This window comes from Scyliorhinus torazame, chromosome 2, assembly GCF_047496885.1.
Source record: "Scyliorhinus torazame isolate Kashiwa2021f chromosome 2, sScyTor2.1, whole genome shotgun sequence".
Taxonomy (NCBI): domain Eukaryota; kingdom Metazoa; phylum Chordata; class Chondrichthyes; order Carcharhiniformes; family Scyliorhinidae; genus Scyliorhinus; species Scyliorhinus torazame.
In genome coordinates this window covers 303,481,052-303,500,503 of record NC_092708.1, presented here as the reverse complement: position 1 = coordinate 303,500,503, position 19,452 = coordinate 303,481,052, and the positions used below count along the sequence as shown (strand labels likewise).

At 45.5% G+C, this 19,452-nt stretch overlaps 1 protein-coding gene across 1 annotated transcript in view; it reads left to right on the top strand.

Annotated features, from left to right (window-relative positions):
• Positions 1-16,610, top strand: part of pnn (pinin, desmosome associated protein) — a 31,258-nt gene extending 14,648 nt beyond the window's left edge. Inside the window, exons 5-9 of the mRNA XM_072489066.1 lie at positions 101-195; positions 1,552-1,627; positions 3,196-3,351; positions 3,436-3,574; positions 14,977-16,610. Coding sequence (XP_072345167.1) covers positions 101-195; positions 1,552-1,627; positions 3,196-3,351; positions 3,436-3,574; positions 14,977-16,109 — 1,599 coding nt within the window. The 3' untranslated portion in view covers positions 16,110-16,610. The remainder of the gene's footprint in view (positions 1-100; positions 196-1,551; positions 1,628-3,195; positions 3,352-3,435; positions 3,575-14,976) is intronic.
• The last annotated feature ends 2,842 nt before the right edge of the window (positions 16,611-19,452 follow it).

Genomic DNA, 19,452 nt, shown 5'->3' with positions numbered 1-19,452 from the left:
TTAATTGGAAAAAATGAATTGGGTACTCTAAATTTATTTTTAAAAAGGTAGCCACAAATTTGTGCTGAAATGAAATTATTACTTCCACTATTCTTTACAGCCAGCGTTGCAGTCTTCTGTTGTTGCTACCTCCAAAGAAAGGACACGCCGAGACCTTATTCAGGATCAAACAATGGACGAAAAGGGCAAAGAAAGGTATCTTCTACTTTACAGACAAAGTTGTACCGGAAAATGTAACTCTTCGAAGCTTACAGGCAGTCCTCATCTCTACGAGGTTCGAGTTGCAACGAGCGGCACTTGCGGCATTCATTAATTGACACCCTGATTCGACTTTATATTGCTAATTTTAGCTTGCGACACCACACCAGCGAACAGTTCATTTTTAACAGCTGTTATATTACGTCTGTCACAACCTTAGGACGGGCAAATGGCTTCTCGGTTACAAGTGTCGTTGAAAGTACAGGCACTGGTATATCATGGGAAATAATTCAATTTATCATCATAGTATCATAGATCATAGTATCATAGAATTTACAGTGCAGAAGGAGGCCATTCGGCCCATCGAGTCTGCACCGGCTCTTGGAAAGAGCACCCTACCCAAGGTCCACACGTCCACCCTATCCCCATAACCCAGTAACCCCACCCAACACTAAGGGCAATTTTGGACACCATGGGCAATTTAGCATGGCCAATCCACCTAACCCGCACATCTTTGGACTGTGGGAGGAAACCGGAGCACCCGGAGGAAACCCACGCACACACTGGGAGGATGTGCAGACTCCGCACAGACAATGACCCAAGCCGGAATCGAACCTGGGACCCTGGAGCTGTGAAGCATTTGTGCTATCCACAATGCTACCGTGCTGCCCCTAATTTAGTGAAGCAAGGTCTCAAAATTTAAGTTACAAAACTAACTGACTCGGCAGAAACTGGTGTGTTGGATACTTGTTTTTGAAAAGTTTTGAGTTTACTTATCACTCGGGTCATTTGAGTAACTACTAGATGACTTATCTTTTTTACAAATAAATTCAGAGTACCCAATTCATTTTTTCCAATTAAGGGGCAATCTAGCGTGGCCAATCCATCTACCCTGCACATCTTTGGGTTGTGGGGGCAAAACCCACGCAGACATGGGAAGAATGTGCAAACTCCACCCGGAGAGTGGGCCGGGAGCGAACCTGGGACCTCAGCGCCATGAGGCAGCAGTGCTAACCACTGCGCCACCGTGCTGCCCCTAGATGGCTTACCTAATGGTTGGGCAATGTAATATGCAGGAATCAAGAAAAAATATGTGCGCCAATTATTTTACCACAAACCTCATGGCCTTTCCTAAGAATGGCTATTTACTGTTAATCTTCAGTGTTATTAGTCAGATGTACTGTTGCTCTTGGGACAGTTCATTGTAAAGACTGTATAGCCCTAGCAATAAATTGTAATTTCAGCACATTTGAAACTGATTTATTTTGAAGTATGTGCTTGACAAACAAGTTGTTGGCCAAGTCCCAAGCCAGTGCGTTACAAACTATCTAATTGCTGTCTTTTACTTGATAGGAATCGGCGGATGTTTGGCCTGTTGATGGGTACTCTGCAGAAATTCAAACAGGAATCTAATGTTGCAACTGAGAGGGTATTTTTTCCCCTTTATTTTTGCACTTCAATGTCTGGATCTTGCATCAAGAGTTTGAGTTCTGATTATTGCAATGCATCAGCGGTGCCAGCATGATTCACATTTGTGAGTGGAACAGATGTCATTATGAACCCTGTTCTACTGCATAGCCACATTCACACTGTTTCAAACTTCTAAATACCCAGCTAAATAGAAAGTGGCACCTGCATCTTGTTTCAATGTTACGTTCCATAATCAAGGGAAACAAAAAAAGAAAGCATCAGACTCCATGCAAGTATTTTGTTTGCTGTGAGTTGCTGAAAATCAGGTTTACCGTTCCTTGCCATGAAATGTACATCTGACTGTTCATGGTTGCATAGTGTAATTGTTAAAATGCAAAATTAATGCAGAGCATTTATTTCTGTGGCAACCGTTACTGTAATTTTTAACAATTGCAGTGCAGAGCAGCAATTTTAATTGAGGTACAAAGTGGTGTAGACAGTAATGTTTAACCGTGCTTCAGAAAGACTTTAAAATTATGCCATTTGAATAGTTATTTGGTCTTTGCTACTCAGTCAGGAAGTACTTCCCCGGTAGGGAGAGACCTGGTGGCAAATGATTCAGAGCCTGAATGCGCTTGTAAAATGTTCTCATTTGCCTAAACAGGCCATCTTATAGTGTGATGCAGCGATATTTCAACATCCATCCCACAGGTGAAAGCTCATTGCCCAGTCCTTCAGACCCATCAGTAAAAGCTGTCTGTGATTTGTGTCTGAACTGTGCTAATACATTAATGGGTGTTTCGCAATCATTCAAACAAAACTAAGTATTTAATACTGTGCTGAATAACTGTCGTGCCAAAATTGTTCCTTTGTCCACTGGTAAACCAAGGGTTCACTTTAAGCACCTCAATTCGTGTATTGTTTCTTAGTTTTCAGCTCGTTGTCCAAGACGACATGTAAGTTTACTTAATTATTCTGTACAGCTGTATAATCCATAACATCATTCCATTGGTTATTTCTGCAAATTTTGGTCAATTCCTTTGGAATCATATTGATTCAAACCTTTTGTATCATTCTGCAGTGCCGAACTCCTGCTGTATTTTAAATTCAGTTGTGCACCATCACACTGCTGAACCTAAAGGCCTTTTCAGGCATGTAGCCTAGTTGTGACATGTATATACAATGATAGTGCTGTGAAATGTATATACAATGATAGTGTGTTGAGCAAGTACAATGATAGTGTGTTGAGCAGGTTATCGGCACACCTGCGGACAGATGCAACTGAAAGGTGTGTGGCTGCCTCTAGGTGTGCCCTTTCAACTTGGTGTCTGTCTTAGCAATGACTAGGTCATAGTGTGTACAGTGCAGTAAGATTTATTGACTATTTGTAATTTGAGATATGTTAAAGATCTGTTAAATACTGCAAGGGTTTTTTTTTTTCATGTTCGCATCAGTAACAGTACATTGAGGGAAAAGGCTGGTGATGAAGTCCTGATCATATTATGGATGGCAAAGTGTTGGCATAAGATATGTGAGCCAAAGTTTGAGAATTTTGAGTTTTGATGCAATTTATTTTCCAACCGACAGCAAAAAAGACGTCAGGAAATAGAACAGAAGCTTGAAGTGCAAGCTGAAGAAGAACGTAAACAAGTAGAAAATGAGAGGAGAGAATTATTTGATGAACGTCGTGCTAAGCAAACTGAACTAAGACTTCTAGAACAAAAAGTGGAACTGGCCCAGTTGGTAGGAAATTGTCTGAATAGAACGTTGGATTTTCTGATAGCTTGTCGCTTGATGTGTTTTAATGTTTCTTCCTTTTTCAAACAGCAAGATGTATGGAATGAGCATAATTTAAAAATAATCAAATACATCCGAACCAAAACAAAACCACACCTATTCTATATACCTGGCAAACATTGTCCAGCTACTCAAAAACTTTTGGATGAATCCCAAAGGAAGATGAATGGTAAGTGTTTTACTAGTAGAATTACAAGATAGTGGATGTCATGTTTCAGGCCTGAGATTATATTACATGATTAAAGAAATGTAGCTTGTTGGATAGAGTTAAGTTGAGCAGTGGCAGTTATATTTCCCAGTATGTCAATGGAATTACCTCTGGTTCCTCTATAGGAATAGGATTTGCAGAATGTACCAGTGTCTAGTTATTCTAAAGAAAGATTAACAAGTAGAAGATATAGAATGTTCAGTGTTTTTAATAATCAAAGTCCAGTGCGACCGAAGTACAAGTGTCTTTTTGAAAGTGTTTAAATGCAGAAGATGGTGTATGATTTCAACATTGCTTATGGGGAGAAAGTTGAACATGTAGGGTAATGTATTTGGAGTTCATTCAACAAATGAGCAGCACGGTAGCACTGCTGCATCACAACACCAGAGACCTGGGCTCCATTCCAAACTTATGTGACTGTCTGTGTGGACTTTGTCCATTCTTCCCATGTCTGAGTGGGTTTCCTCCGGGTGCTTCAGTTTCAAAGATGTGCAGGTTAGGTGGATTGACCATGCTAAATTTCCCCTTCGTGTTCAACGGTTAGATGGGGTTACAGGGATGGATCGGGGTACTGGGCCTAGGTAGGGGGCTCCTTTTGGAGGGCCGATGCAGACTCAATGGGTTGAATGGCTTGCACTGAATGGATCCTGTGAATTTAGAAGAAGTAAGGGGATGACGAACTGTTCTTCAATAATTGGAGAATAGTTGGGCATTGAAGGGGAGAAGAATTTTTTGGTGGTTTAGAAATGAGGTGGTTTGAGGTGATATATCTTTTCTACTATCCAGAAGCCTGTGCTGGTAGAGTTTCACAGATATTTTCAGTCGAGATAAACATGGGCTTTGTAGGTTTATGTTACTCATGGTGAGGTGTGTGTGTGTGTGTGCAGTGTGGAGAAATACTTGCATTATAAACAGAATCAAACTTGAGCTAGGGTGGCACGGTGGGCAATGCTTAGCACTCCTGCCTCACGGCACTGAGGACCCGGGTTCGATTCCAGCCCCGGGTCACTGTCCGTGTGGAGTTTGCACATTCTCCCTGTGTGCTGATCTCACCCCCACAACCCAAAAGATGTGCAGGGCAAGTGGATTGGGCATGCTAAATTGCCCCTTAATTGGGAAAAAAAACTAATAATAAAAAAAAAGAATCAAATTTGAGTGGCATGGCTAAAGGACAGTGCAAGAGCTCGGTTTAAATATATTTATCTTGTGCTTCCGGAAGCATGAATTTGAATTCTTGGTAATTCAACAATTGTTTTGTATCAAGTACCAGTGAAATTGATTTTTTTTTTTTTTTTTTTTTTTTGTAGTTGTGTAGCTGATTTGTAGTTTGATACTAGGTGCTATTTTAATGAAAAACAACTTATTAAAGTGGTGTAGATTGTTTAAACGATGAGATTCAATGTGAGAAGGACATAGGTGCAATGGGAAATAGACGGTTAAGTGACAGGGCAGCAAGTTGGTAGATGGTGTTTAATTTGGAAAGCTGAGGTTATTTGGTAGTGAGAATACAGAAATAGAATATTCTTTTTAAAGACATGAAACTTTTAAATCTTGATCAGATAAATTTGGAACACTTAACCTAGTGTTCACTACTCAAAGTAGTGAATTTATGGCATTCTCTACCCCTAGAGGGTTGTAGATGCTCCATTGTTGAGTATGTTCAGGGCTGAGATAGTTAGATTTTTCATCTCTGAATCGAGGGATACCGGGAGCGGGCAGGAAAGTGGAGCCAAATGACAGTGAAGGAATGGCGATTAGGTCCAAGTCAGGATGGTGTATGACTTGGGGGGGATCTTGCAGGTGGTGGTCTTCCTATGCATCTGCTGCCCTTGGCCACCTAGGTGGTAGAGATCACTGGTTTGGAAGATGCTGTCAAAGGAGCCTTGGTGAGTTGCTGTGTTGCATCTGTAGATCGAACTAGACTTTCCTACTAGCTAGTTTTCTTTCATACTCTAATTTCTCCTTTGATTTTTTAGTCATCCTTTGCTGGCTTCTACAGTTTTCCCAATCATTTGTGCAACATCTTGCCTTTGCAGTATTATACATCTTTTCTTACAATTTGATACCATCCTCAACTTCCTGAACCACTGATGATGCACCTTCTCAGTCTTATCAATGGAATATTTATTTGTTGGTTATGAATTATCTCATTCTCTGCCATCTATCCCACTCAAACGAATGTGAAATTCGATCATGTTACAATCTGTTTTACTGAAAGGATCCTTTCCTATAAAGTCATTAATTAATCCTGTCTCATTACACATTACCAGATCTAAATTAGCTCATTATCTGATTGCTTCTGAAAGTGCTGTTCTGAGAAACTGTCCTGAAGATATTTGTATGAACACATCCTCCAGACAAACTGCCATTTCGCCTAATCTGTTTGAAGATTAACATGTCCTGCAATTATTGCTGTATCTTTCGCACAAGCCCCCTCATTTCTTGCTTTTATACTCTGTCCTACAGTGTAGTTATTGCTGAGAAGCATATAAACCATTCCCACCAGTTTTTCCTTTGCCAATTCTTATATCCACCCAACTGTTCTGAACCAAGATCATTTGTCACTGCTGTACTGATCTTTTCCTTATTTACAATGCTACCTCACTTTTTTTATCCTGTTCTTCCAAAATGCCATTTACCATTGAATCTTCATTCAGGTCCCAGCCATGGCCACTTTGCAACTATTCCTCTACTGCCTAGGGTATCATACTCAATTTATTTCTGTGTGCTACCAATTCATCCGTCCTGGTATGAATTCTACGTGCATTCCTTTTATTTTGTCTTATTATTTTTCCCTACTCTGATCTTATTTGCTGGTGCACTCTCATTGTACGCTGTGTCCCTATTATGCTCTGATTATCATTAACCAGGTCGCTACCCTGCACTGTTGCCTTGTCCTTTCACTAGTTTAAAGCCCACTCTACAGTCTTAATTATACGATTCACCAGGCACTGGTCCCAGCATGGTTCAGGTGAAGGCCATTGAGGTGGTACAGCTCCCTTTTTGCCCAGTACTGGTGCCAGTGCCCATGAACTGAAACCTATTTCGTCCACACTGATATTTGAGTCAATACACTCAACTTTGATCTTCTTTACACTGCCAATTTACTCGTGGCTCTGGTAGTAATCCAGCGATTGTTTACTTTTCTGGTTCTACTTTTTAATTTTGTCCCTGCTCGAGTTGCGTGGGAATTACTCAAACTCCTTTCAGCCGAGCCTTTTTTCTTAGCCCGACCTTTGCCGTTCCTACCCTGTGGACCACGACAATTGGTCTTTCCCCTCCCAATCCTATGTTACCGTGAGCTCGTGAGGAGATGTCTTCAACCCTGGCACTAGGTAGACAATACAGCCTTTGGGACTCTCTGCTGCCACAGAGAACTGCCTATTGCTCTAACTACAACAAAGACAAAACATGCTGGACAATCTCAGCAAGTCTGACAGCCTCTGTGGTGAGAAAAGGGAACTAATGTTTTGAGTCTATGACTCTTTGTCAAAGCTTTCGTTGCTCTAACTATATAGTGTTTCCTACTACAGCTACATTCTATTTTGCTCCCTGTACTTGAATGGCCCCCTGCATCAGTGCTGCTGTCATCCACACAAGCTGCAAGAGCATCAAACCTTTGGAACATTTGCAAGATTTCAGATTCCTCCATTGCTATCTCCAGTTCCTCATATCTACTGCCCTAGTTTAGAGGGGACAAAAAGCTTGAAACTCACCAATCGCCTACCTCCACAACCAATTAATGCCTCCAGGTTTCGGCTCTCACTCGCTGACTCCAGCTCCCTCTCTTGGACCACTTGCCTGGGCAACACCATTCTCACTGCCCCAAATTACTTAATTTACCAAAATCCCAGATATAAGCACTCTGTCTCACTGCACTCGGCCTAGGGCAGCATGGTAGCATAGTGGTTAGCACAACTGCTTCACAGCTCCAGGGTCCCAGGTTCGATTCCTGGCTTGGGTCACTGTGCGGAGTGTGCACGTTGTCCCCGTGTCTGCGTGAGTTTCCTCCGGGTGCTCTGGTTTCCTCCCAGTCCAAAGATGTGCAGGTTAGGTGAATTGGCCATGCTAAATTGCCCTTTGTGTCCAAAATTGCCCTCAGTGTTGGGTTGGGTTATGGGGAAAGGGTGGCGGTGTGGGCTTGGGTAGGGTGCTCTTTCAAAGAGCCGGTACAGACTCGATGGGCTGAGTGACCACCTTCTGCACTGTAAATGCTATGATTCCACTGCCACCATCACGTGACTTACTTTCTCTGCAAACATGATAATCCAATTGTGACATGTTTTTTGTTCATGGGATATGCTTGGTACATGCATGGCAGAAGTGTTACTTACCCTGATAGCATTTATACTAAACCATCTAGTACCTGACTGGACTTGGATGTATGGCAGGACTGATGAATGTTACATTTAACTCTGTAGATACTGTACTTTCTATAGGCCTTTATAATCAGTTTCACAAGTTACTGTGGAATTTGAACTCTCAAACCTTAGGTGGTAAAAGTCCAAAAACACATTTACAAGGCTAGCATATCCCTACATATAATTGTGCTGTGACTTTAGCATATCCCTACATATAATTGTGCTGTGACTTGGTAAAACCTGTGTTGCTGAAATAAAATTGTTACTGTACTTTTTTTTAAAAACAAAAACAAAAGCAACATCAGTAAACTTTTTTTTTTAATTTTCAAATTAAGGGGCTATTCTTCCTACCGTGCACATCTTTTGTGTTGTGGGTGAGTGACCCCCGCGAGCACGGTTTGAAAATTTTTGGTCAACCAACACAGTACATTGTGCATCCTTTACACAAAATATTATAACAAAAATAACAATGACCTATTTTATAAACAAAAAATGAATAAATAATAAAGAACAAAAATGAAAACTAGCCCTAATTGGCAACTGCCTTGTCACAAGTAACACTCTCCAAAAATATAATCTAACAGTCCAATATATAATTATCTGTAGCAACGACCTATACATATATACAGACAGTATATATTAACAACCCTGAGTCCTTCTGGTTCCTCCTCCCCCCCCCCCCCCCCCCCCCCCCCCCCTCCCCCGATCCTGGGCTGCTGCTGCTGCCTTTTTCCCATTCCGTCTATCTTTCTGCGAGGTATTCGACGAACGATTGCCACCGCCTGGTGAACCCTTGAGCCGACCCCCTTAGGACGAACTTAATCCGCTCTAGCTTTATAAACCCCGCCATGTCATTTATCCAGGTCTCCACCCCCGGGGGCTTGGCTTCTTTCCACATTAGCAATATCCTGCGCCGGGCTACTAGGGACGCAAAGGCCAAAACATCGGCCTCTCTTGCCTCCTGCACTCCCGGCTCTTGTGCAACCCCAAATATAGCCAACCCCCAGCTTGGTTCGACCCGGACCCCTACTACTTTTGAAAGCACCTTTGTCACCCCCATCCAAAACCCCTGTAGTGCCGGGCATGACCAAAACATATGGGTATGATTCGCTGGGCTTCTCGAGCACCTCGCACACCTATCCTCCACCCCAAAAAATTTACTGGTCAGCGCTCCCAGACTCGCGAACTTCCCATCCACAAACAGATCTTTCAGTTGCGTTATTCCTGCTCTTTGCCACATTCCATATCCCCCATCCATTCCCCCCGGGGCAAACCGATGGTTGTTTCTTATCGGGGACCCCCCCCCCCCCCCCCCAAGGCTCCAGTCTTTCCCCTATGCCGTCTCCACTGTCCCCAAATCTTCAGTGTAGCCACCACCACCGGGCTTGTGGTGTAGTTCCTCGGTGAGAACGGCAATGGGGCTGTCACCATAGCCTGTAGGCTAGTCCCCCTACAGGACGCCCTCTCTAATCTCTTCCACGCCGCTCCCTCCTCCTCTCCCATCCACTTACTCACCATTGAAATATTAGCGGCCCAATAATACTCACTTAGGCTCGGTAGTGCCAGCCCCCCCCTATCCCTGCTACGCTGTAAGAATCCCTTCCTCACTCTCGGGGTCTTCCCGGCCCACACAAAACCCATGATGCTCTTTTCAATCCTTTTTTAAAAAGCCTTCGTGATCACCACCGGGAGGCACTGAAACACAAAGAGGAATCTCGGGAGGACCACCATCTTAACCGCCTGCACCCTCCCTGCCATTGACAGGGATACCATATCCCATCTCTTGAAATCCTCCTCCATCTTTTCCACCAACCGCGTTAAATTTAACCTATGCAATGTGCCCCAATTCTTAGCTATCTGGATCCCCAGGTAACGAAAGTCCCTTGTTACCTTCCTCAACGGTAGGTCCTCTATTTCTCTACTCTGCTCCCCTGGATGCACCACAAACAACTCACTTTTCCCCATGTTCAATTTATACCCTGAAAAATCCCCAAACTCCCCAAGTATCCGCATTATTTCTGGCATCTCCTCCGCCGGGTCCGCCACGTATAGTAGCAAATCGTCCGCATACAAAGATACCCGGTGCTCTTCTCCTCCCCTAAGTACTCCCCTCCACTTCTTGGAACCCCTCAACGCTATCGCCAGGGGCTCAATCGCCAGTGCAAACAATAATGGAGACAGAGGGCATCCCTGCCTTGTCCCTCTATGGAGCCGAAAATATGCAGATCCCCGTCCATTCGTGACCACGCTCGCCACTGGGGCCCTATACAACAGCTGCACCCATCTAACATATCCCTCTCCAAAACCAAATCTCCTCAACACCTCCCACAAATAATCCCACTCCACTCTATCAAATGCTTTCTCGGCATCCATCGCCACTACTATCTCCGTTTCTCCCTCTGGTGGGGCCATCATCATTACCCCTAACAACCTCCGTATATTCGTGTTCAGCTGTCTCCCCTTCACAAACCCAGTTTGGTCCTTGTGGACCACCCCCGGGACACATTCCTCTATTCTCATTGCCATTACCTTGGCCAGGACCTTGGCATCTACATTTAGGAGGGAAATAGGTCTATAGGACCCGCATTGTAGCGGGTCCTTTTCCTTCTTTAAGAGAAGCGATATCGTTGCTTCAGACATAGTCGGGGGCAGTTGTCCCCTTTCCTTTGCCTCATTAAAGGTCCTCGTCAGTACCGGGGCGAGCAAGTCCACATACTTTCTATAGAATTCGACTGGGAATCCATCCGGTCCCGGGGCCTTTCCCGCCTGCATGCTCCTAATTCCTTTCACCACTTCTTCTACCTCGATCTGTGCTCCCAGTCCCACCCTTTCCTGCTCTTCCACCTTGGGAAATTCCAGCCGATCCAAGAAGCCCATCATTCTCTCCCTCCCATCCGGGGGTTGAGCTTCATATAATTTTTTATAAAATGTCTTGAACACTCCATTCACTCTCTCCGCTCCCTGCTCCATCTCTCCTTCCTCATCCCTCACTCCCCCTATTTCCCTCGCTGCTCCCCTTTTCCTCAATTGGTGTGCCAGCAACCTGCTCGCCTTCTCCCCATATTCGTACTGTACACCCTGTGCCTTCCTCCATTGTGCCTCTGCAGTGCCTGTAGGCAGCAAGTCAAATTCTACATGTAGCCTTTGCCTTTCCCTGTACAGTCCCTCCTCCGGTGCTTCCGCATATTGTCTGTCCACCCTCAAAAGTTCTTGCAGCAACCGCTCCCGTTCCTTACTCTCCTGCTTCCCTTTATGTGCCTTTATTGATATCAGCTCCCCTCTAACCACCGCCTTCAACGCCTCCCAGACCACTCTCACCTGGACCTCCCCATTGTCATTGATTTCCAAGTACTTTTCAATGCACCCCCTCACCCTTAGACACACGCCCTCATCTGCCATTAGTCCCATGTCCATTCTCCAGGGTGGGCGCCCTCCTGTTTCCTCCCCTATCTCCAAGTCCACCCAGTGTGGAGCGTGATCCGAAATGGCTAAAGCCGTATACTCCGTTCCCCTCACCTTCGGGATCAATGCCCTACCCAGCACAAAAAAGTCTATTCGCGAGTAGACTTTATGGACATCGGAGAAAAACGAGAACTCCTTACTCCTAGGTCTGCTAAATCTCCACGGGTCTACACCTCCCATCTGCTCCATAAAATCTTTAAGTATCTTGGCTGCTGCCGGCCTCCTTCCAGTCCTGGACTTCGACCTATCCAGCCCTGGTTCCAACACCGTATTAAAATCTCCCCCCATTATCAACTTTCCCATCTCTAGGTCCGGAATGCGTCCTAGCATCTGCCTCATAAAATTGGCATCATCCCAGTTCGGGGCATATACGTTTACCAAAACCACCGTCTCCCCCTGTAGTTTGCCACTCACCATCACGTATCTGCCCCCGTTATCCGCCACTATAGTCTTTGCCTCGAACATTACCCGCTTCCCCACTAATATAGCCACCCCCCTGTTTTTCGCATCTAGCCCCGAGTGGAACACCTGCCCCACCCATCCTTTGCGGAGCCTAACCTGGTCTATCAGTTTCAGGTGCGTTTCCTGTAACATAACCACATCTGCCTTAAGTTTCTTAAGGTGTGCGAGTACCCGTGCCCTCTTTATCGGCCCGTTCAGCCCTCTCACGTGATCAGCCGAGTTGGGGGGCTTCCTACCCCCCCCCCCCCCCCCCCCTTGTCGATTAGCCATCACCTTTTTCCAGCTCCTCACCCGGTTCCCACGCAGCTGTATCTCCCCCAGGCGGTGCCCCCCCCCCCCCCCCCCCCGCCCATCCTCTCCCATACCAGCTCCCCCCTCTCCCCAGCAGCAGCAACCCAGTAATTTCCCCCCTCCCATCCCCCCCCCCCCCCCGCTAGATCCCCCGCTAGCATAATTACTCCCCCCATTTTGCTCCCAGAAGTCAGCAAACTCTGGCTGACCTCTGCTTCCCCCCGTGACCTCGGCTCGCACCGTGCGACGCCCCCTCCTTCCTGCTTCTCTATTCCCGCCATGATTATCATAGCGCGGGAACCAAGCCCGCGCTTCTCCCTTGGCCCCGCCCCTAATGGCCAACGCCCCATCTCCTCCACCTCCCCTCCTCCCCCATCACCACCTGTGGGAGAGAGAAAAGTTACCACATCGCAGGATTAGTACATAAAACCCCTCTTTGCCCCCCACATTCGCCCCACCACTTTGTTCGAACGTTCTCTTTAATAACCCGCTCATTCCAGTTTTTCTTCCACAATAAAAGTCCACGCTTCATCCGCCGTCTCAAAGTAGTGGTGCCTCCCTCGATATGTGACCCACAGTCTTGCCGGTTGCAGCATTCCAAATTTTATCTTTTTATGAAGCACCGCCTTGGCCCGATTAAAGCTCGCCCTCCTTCTCGCCACCTCCGCACTCCAGTCTTGATAAACGCGGATCACCGCGTTCTCCCATTTACTGCTCCGAGTTTTCTTCGCCCATCTAAGGACCATTTCTCTATCCTTAAAACGGAGGAATCTCACCACTATGGCTCTGGGAATTTCTCCTGCTCTCGGTCCTCGCGCCATCACTCGGTATGCTCCCTCCACCTCCAACGGACCCGCCGGGGCCTCCGCTCCCATTAACGAGTGCAGCATCGTGCTCACATATGCCCCGACGTCCGCTCCCTCCACACCTTCAGGAAGACCAAGAATCCTCAGGTTGTTCCTCCTTGCGTTGTTTTCCAGTGCCTCCAACCTTTCCACACATCATTTCGGATGTGCCTCATGCGTCTCCGTCTTCACCACCAGGCCCTGTATATCGTCCTCATTCTCGGCTGCCTTTGCCTTCACGACCCGAAGCTCCCGCTCCTGGGTCTTTTGTTCCTCCTTTAGCCCTTCGATCGCCTGTAGTATCGGGGCCAACAGCTCTTTCTTCATTTCCTTTTTTATCTCTTCCACACAGCATTTCAAGAACTCTTGTTGTTCAGGGCCCCATGTTAAACTGCCACCTTCTGACGCCATCTTGGTTTTTGCTTGCCTTCCTTGCCGCTGCTCTAAAGGATCCACTGCAATCTGGCCACTCTCTCCTTTTTCCATCCGTATCCAGGGGGGATTCCCTTCTGGTTTACCGCACAGTGTTTTTAGCCGTCAAAATTGCCGTTGGGGCTCCTATCAAGAGTCCAAAAGTCCGTTTCACAGGGAGCTGCCGAAACGTGCGACTCAGCTGGTCATCGCCGCACCCGGAAGTCTGTTTGGGACATTTTTTAATCATACCCATCTCATTCATTGTACCTCGGGACCTGTGACAATAAATCCAAATCCAAATGAAACAAACTAATCTACAGGAACCGTTATAAGGAGGTAGTGAGCACAGTGCAAATATTGAAAATAGAATTGAAGGCTTTTGTGTTAAAGACTCAAATCCTAGCGTAATCCCCACGGTGCAGAAGGAGGCCATTCGGCCCATCAAGCCTGTATCGATTTTCCAAAAGACTGTCCTACCTCGGGCTCACTCCCCCACCCTATCCCTGTAACCCCATCTAACCATTGGAACCTCAACCAAATGTATGCATTTGCTAATGTAGGAAACTGAGCTGACGTGACTATTTTATGCATTGGGATTTACAGGTTTTGAGAGTTCAGTAGCTCGCTATTAACTTATTTGATTCGTAACTCGTGCTCTTCTGTGGTTGCATTTCAAAATAGAAAAATAAATTCTGGGTTAGTTGAGGTGTTTATGTAAATGAAATACTTAAGATAAAAAAAAGTTTCCACTCTGTAACAAATTCTTTTTGAAACAATCTTGTTTCAATTTCATTCCACCGTGTTAGGGATGTGTTGTCTGTTTTTGAATGAGATGGTGAAGATGCATGTCTACTCCTAATTCAAATTACTTAATTCAGATTATTAATTTCAATTGAAAATATGAATGTTTTATTTCAATTACTTATTTTAACCCACTCTATATTCCGATATTTTAAGAAAACAGTGATTTCAGATTGACAAACTATAAATTGAAGTGCTGGAAGTTCCGGTACATTGAAGAATATTCTCTCCACATACCTCACTAAATTACTGTAACTGGTTATTCATCTTAGGCACCTCTTTAGACCTTGCTGTGTGCAAATTGACTACAGATTTTGTTTGCTGAACTTCAAAGTAAATTTACATACAGGGTGTTTTTGTTCTAGAAGGTGTATAGTACAAGTCTTGACCCATCCACGCCTCTGGCAGTAATTCCAGCTTCAGCTTTGTTTCCTCTTCCCTGTTCGCATTTACCATTTTTGATGTATTTTCTGCAGCTAAGTAACCCTTGCAGTTACCCTATTGCAAAAGATTGAAAAACAAACTCAGTGGCTGATCGCTTTAGGGAGCACACCTTGTTATAAAACTAGGGATATCCCTATGACATGGATCTCTTTGATTAAAAAATAATCAAATTTCTTTGCTCTTCTGTACATCCCTGCGCCACCATTGCAATTTATTTTTGTTTTTGTTATGCTGCAGCATAGTATTTCAGAATGTGCAAGTGTGTTTATTTTTGAATCTTTAGGTATTTTTGAACACAGGCGCCTGGAGTTTGCAGATCAAATTAACAGAATGGAAGTTAGACCTAGACGTCAGTCACTGAAGGAAAAAGAACAGCGAGAGGTGCAGAATGAAGAGCAACAGAACGAGGAACAGGAGGGTAAGGTGGCTCACCATCAGAAGGTGGAGAAATTGGGTAACCAGAACAATGATGTAGAAATGGAGGCAGTAGAAGAGGAAGTGGAAGTGGGTGCAGTTAAGTGTGATGCAGGGAAACAGCAAGAGAAGCAGCAGGAAGAGGAGGCTGAGGAGGAGGAGATAGAGGAAGGGGAAAGTAACAGCCAGCCGGAGAGCATGCCTGTTGATGATAAGGAAGCTAGCCAAAATATGGAGAATGATCAAGATATGGTGGAGGAAGTAGATGAAGGTAAGGAGGAGGAGAGAGTAGAAGAGGTTTGTAAGGAGCCCGAACCTGAACCTGAGCCTGAACCCGAGCTGGAGCCCGAACCTGAACCCAAGCCAGTACCAGAGCTCCAGCATAAACTAGAATCCGAGCCCAGGCCTGAACCCGAGCTTGAATGTTCGGTTGGGCATGAGCCAGAACGGGAGAGTCCTGTAAACATTCAGCCTGTGGATTTACAAGTGGAACCAATTAGGGTGTCACCAAGGAAAAGCACAAGCCGGAGTAAGAGCAGTAGTCGGAGTAAAAGCAGAGGTCGTGAGAAAACAAAGAGTAAAAGTAGGAGTCGGAGCAGCAGTAGCACGAGCTCTAGTAGTAGTTCAAGCACCAGCAGCAGTGGTAGTAGCTCAAGCAGTGGTAGCAGCAGTAGAAGCAGCTCCAGCACTAGCAGTAGCAGTGGCAGCAGTAGCAGAGACAGCAGTAGTAGCACCAGTAGTAGTAGTGAGAGTCGAAGTAGAAGTCGGAGTCACAGCAGAGACAGAAAGCGTAGAAGGAGCTTGGATCGAAAACGTAGAGTTATTTCAAATGCAGATAAGGACCGTAAGTCATCAAAACCTAGTAGCAAAGATTTAAAAGGATCTAGGGAAAAGGGTTCTCGGTTAGACAGGAAGAGGGCTATATCAGACAGTCATTCAGGCAAACGGTCTTCACGGACTGAAAGAGATCATAAATTGGACAGGAAAGACAAAAAACACTAATTCACAGAAGACTGAAAAAAATGACTTTAGGAAGGCTATGTACAGCTTGATTTGTACAACGTACCTGATAGATGGAGGGATGTTTTCTTTCAGCTGGAGGATAAAGCCACCTTAAGTCTTGCTTGCTGTATAGTACTTTTATTTGGAAACCATGAGACTTAAAATTGCCATTAGTCCCTGTACTTTTACAATGTTTTGTATGCACATGTTTCTCCGATTACAATTAAAGTGTAATTCTCAAGATGGCGTTGTATGGAAAATATTGTACTAAGCTTAATAGAAGGATTAGCCTTCCTCCCTTTTCAGTGTTTTTAAATCTGTTGTATTCGACCAATGATGATGCCTCTTCTGTACAGTTGCAATTCCAAGGGGAAGAAATGTCATCTCAACATTGTTAATTCTTAGCATAAAGATCGTTGTCTTTGAATATGTACTATACAGTTCCTTTATGTAGAATTAAATGTACATTTTAAAAAGATTAAAAACTGTTTGTCTTTTAAATGTTTTCTGTGAAATTTGAAATATAAAACAATCCTTGATTAACGAAACAAAAGCTCACGCCTAAAGCAACAAATTTGCAATTTTAAATATATATTTTTCTTGAAGGTTTCCATTTACAATAAATTTTATAACCAAACCCACAGTAGATGTTACGCCAACATGACAAAAACCCAACCAACCGTGCACACCTCATCCACAAAGGAAAGAGGAAAAAAATCAATTCTCCACCCTCCCGAGCAACTGACCGAAACAAATTCCTTAAAGTAGGCAATGAATGGCAGCCATGTCTGCTAGAACCCCTCAACGGACCCCCTAATGGTGTACTTGACTTTTGCCAGGTACAAGAATTCCATTAGGTCACCCAACCATACCGAGGCAGTACACGGAGTAGAAGACCTCCACGCCAGCCTAATCTCCACCGGGCAATCAATGAAGCGAAGGCAAGGACATCTGCCGTCTCTCCTGTTTGCAGCCCCGGCGGGTCTGACACTCCAAAAATGGCCACCAGAGGAGTAGGCTCCAGATCAATATTCCGAATCGCTGATGTGGTGCTAAAGAAGGAGACCCAAAAGCTCACCAGTTTGGCACAAGGCTAGAACATGTAGATGTGGTCAGCCAACCCCTGGAACATTGCTTATGCCCCTCTATTTCCAGAAAGAAGCCACTTATCTAGCTTTGGTCAGGTTAAACCTATGCACCATCTTGAGCTGGATAAGACCAAACCATGTACATGACGACATGGAGTTCACCCTACAAAAGACCCCACTAGTCCCAACTCGCTCCCCCACTTCGCCTTCACCCCATCCACCGAGTCCGAATCCTCAGACTGAATTTGCCCATAAATGCCAGATCTAACCTTTTCTGACCCCGCTAGTGAAAGGATCTTCTCCATCAGAGATGGCGGCGGTGCCAGGAGAAATGTCACAAAGGCCCCTCGTACAAAATTCCTTATCTGGAGGTACCTGAATGAGTTTGGTCCCAAAGTCCAAATTTTGCCGACTTCCTCCAAGCTGGCAAGCCGTTCCTCTACCAACAAATCCTCGAATCTCAAGCCCCTTCCCTCCCCACACCTCAAACGTGGCTTCCAATCTTGACAGCTCAAATATGGGCCATTCTCGATAAAGTGCTGCCTGAATTGTCTCTGTATCACGGCCACTGGAGAAAATGGAAGCAAGCACCCAGTCTAGACCCCCCCCGACACGATCCCGCCTCTATCTGCCCTCGTATGAAACCCAGGTCAGTGCATAATCTCCGCATTGGTCGCCCAATAATAAAAAAGCATGTTTGGCAATGCTAGAAGAACTGCCTTGCAGATCCTCGGGGTTTTGCCTGCCCATATAAAAGATGAGATCAACCTCACAAAAACATTTTGAGGAAAAACAGGAGGTCATTGAAAAAGAAACAAAAACCTTGGGAGAATATTCATTTTAACAGACTGGACTCTACCCGCCAAGGACGGGGGAAGGTTATCCCAAGTTTGCAAATCGGACTGAATCTTACTCGCCTGACTTGTGTAGTTCAATTTATGGAGCCGGGCCTAAGTGTGGGCCACCCGAACACCCAGATACCTAAAGCTGGCCAGGCAAAAAGACAGCAACCCAAAATTGGCTCCCTTCCCCAGGGGATAAACCGGAAAGTACTCCCTCTCTTCCAGATTCAACTTGTCTCCTAAGAAAGAACCAAAGCTCCTCAGTAGCTTCATTATTTCACCCACCATGGGTACCGGGTCTGTAACATGAAGCAGCAAATCATCAGTATATAGGGACACCCTGGGCATTGGCTGACTCGCTTGGGCAGAGAATAGGTTCCGACGGCAAAATCGTGGCAGGCACCGATTTGATGCCAAAACGCAATTCTCCGTCACCTCAACAGCGGCATTAATGCGGTCCGGAAAGCACGTACAGTAAACGGCGTTTGCATGTCATTAGCAAGCCCGTCCCTGTATTTTCAGAACCTCCGCGATATTCTGCCTCTGATGGGCTGAGTTCCCGACGGCAAAGTTCACTTGTGCTTTTAAAAATTGAGACCGGTGCCATGGCTGCTGAGGGAAAGGGGGTAAAGGAAGTGTCCCAACATCGCCATAGTTTGCTGATAGTTGTGCTGCTGGTCGAGAGGGTGGCGGGGGGGTAGCTGGGAGGTGGATGGGCATGGAACACCATTGCCGCAGCTGGCAAGGCAGCCATCCAGCTGCCCATGTCGCTGACTGCCCATTATGAACGATGGGCCACGGGTCGTATACGTGTCCCCCCAGGCCACCCGCCTAGGTGCCCTCTGACCCCAGTCAACCCATCAGCTTTATGGGTGTGTTCCAGCACAACTACCATCTTGTTGGCTGGAATGAGTGGGTGGGAAGCGAAGTATATATATGCGGCTTGCCAGCCTCCTGAGTGTGAACCCGGTGAATCCTGCACCGTTTTTCATTGGAACCGATTGTGTTCCACGTGGCGGCAGTGCTAACCCCTCCACAGTTGCTGAATCGATCCAAGTTCGGTGCCAGTCTTGCTGTCATGAAAGTCCACAAATCCTGCCCTGGCATCAACCCTTAGTCTCAGGAATAGAGAATCCAGCCCCCTATGTTCCACCCCTCCCCTCTTTATCCCCTTCCACTAACCCAAAGCCCTCAAAGCAGTAGCTATGGGTTCAATCGTTAATGCAAATAGCAGGGGAGACACCAGTCACCCCTGTCTTGTCCCCTTATTCAATTGGAAGTATCCTGAGCTCAAGGCGTTGGTATGAACACCAGCTGAGGGGGCCTTCTACATTAACGACCCACAAAATAAATTTTGGCCAGCGGCTGAACCTCTCCAGAACTTGATTACCTCTACTCCATCCTATCAAATAC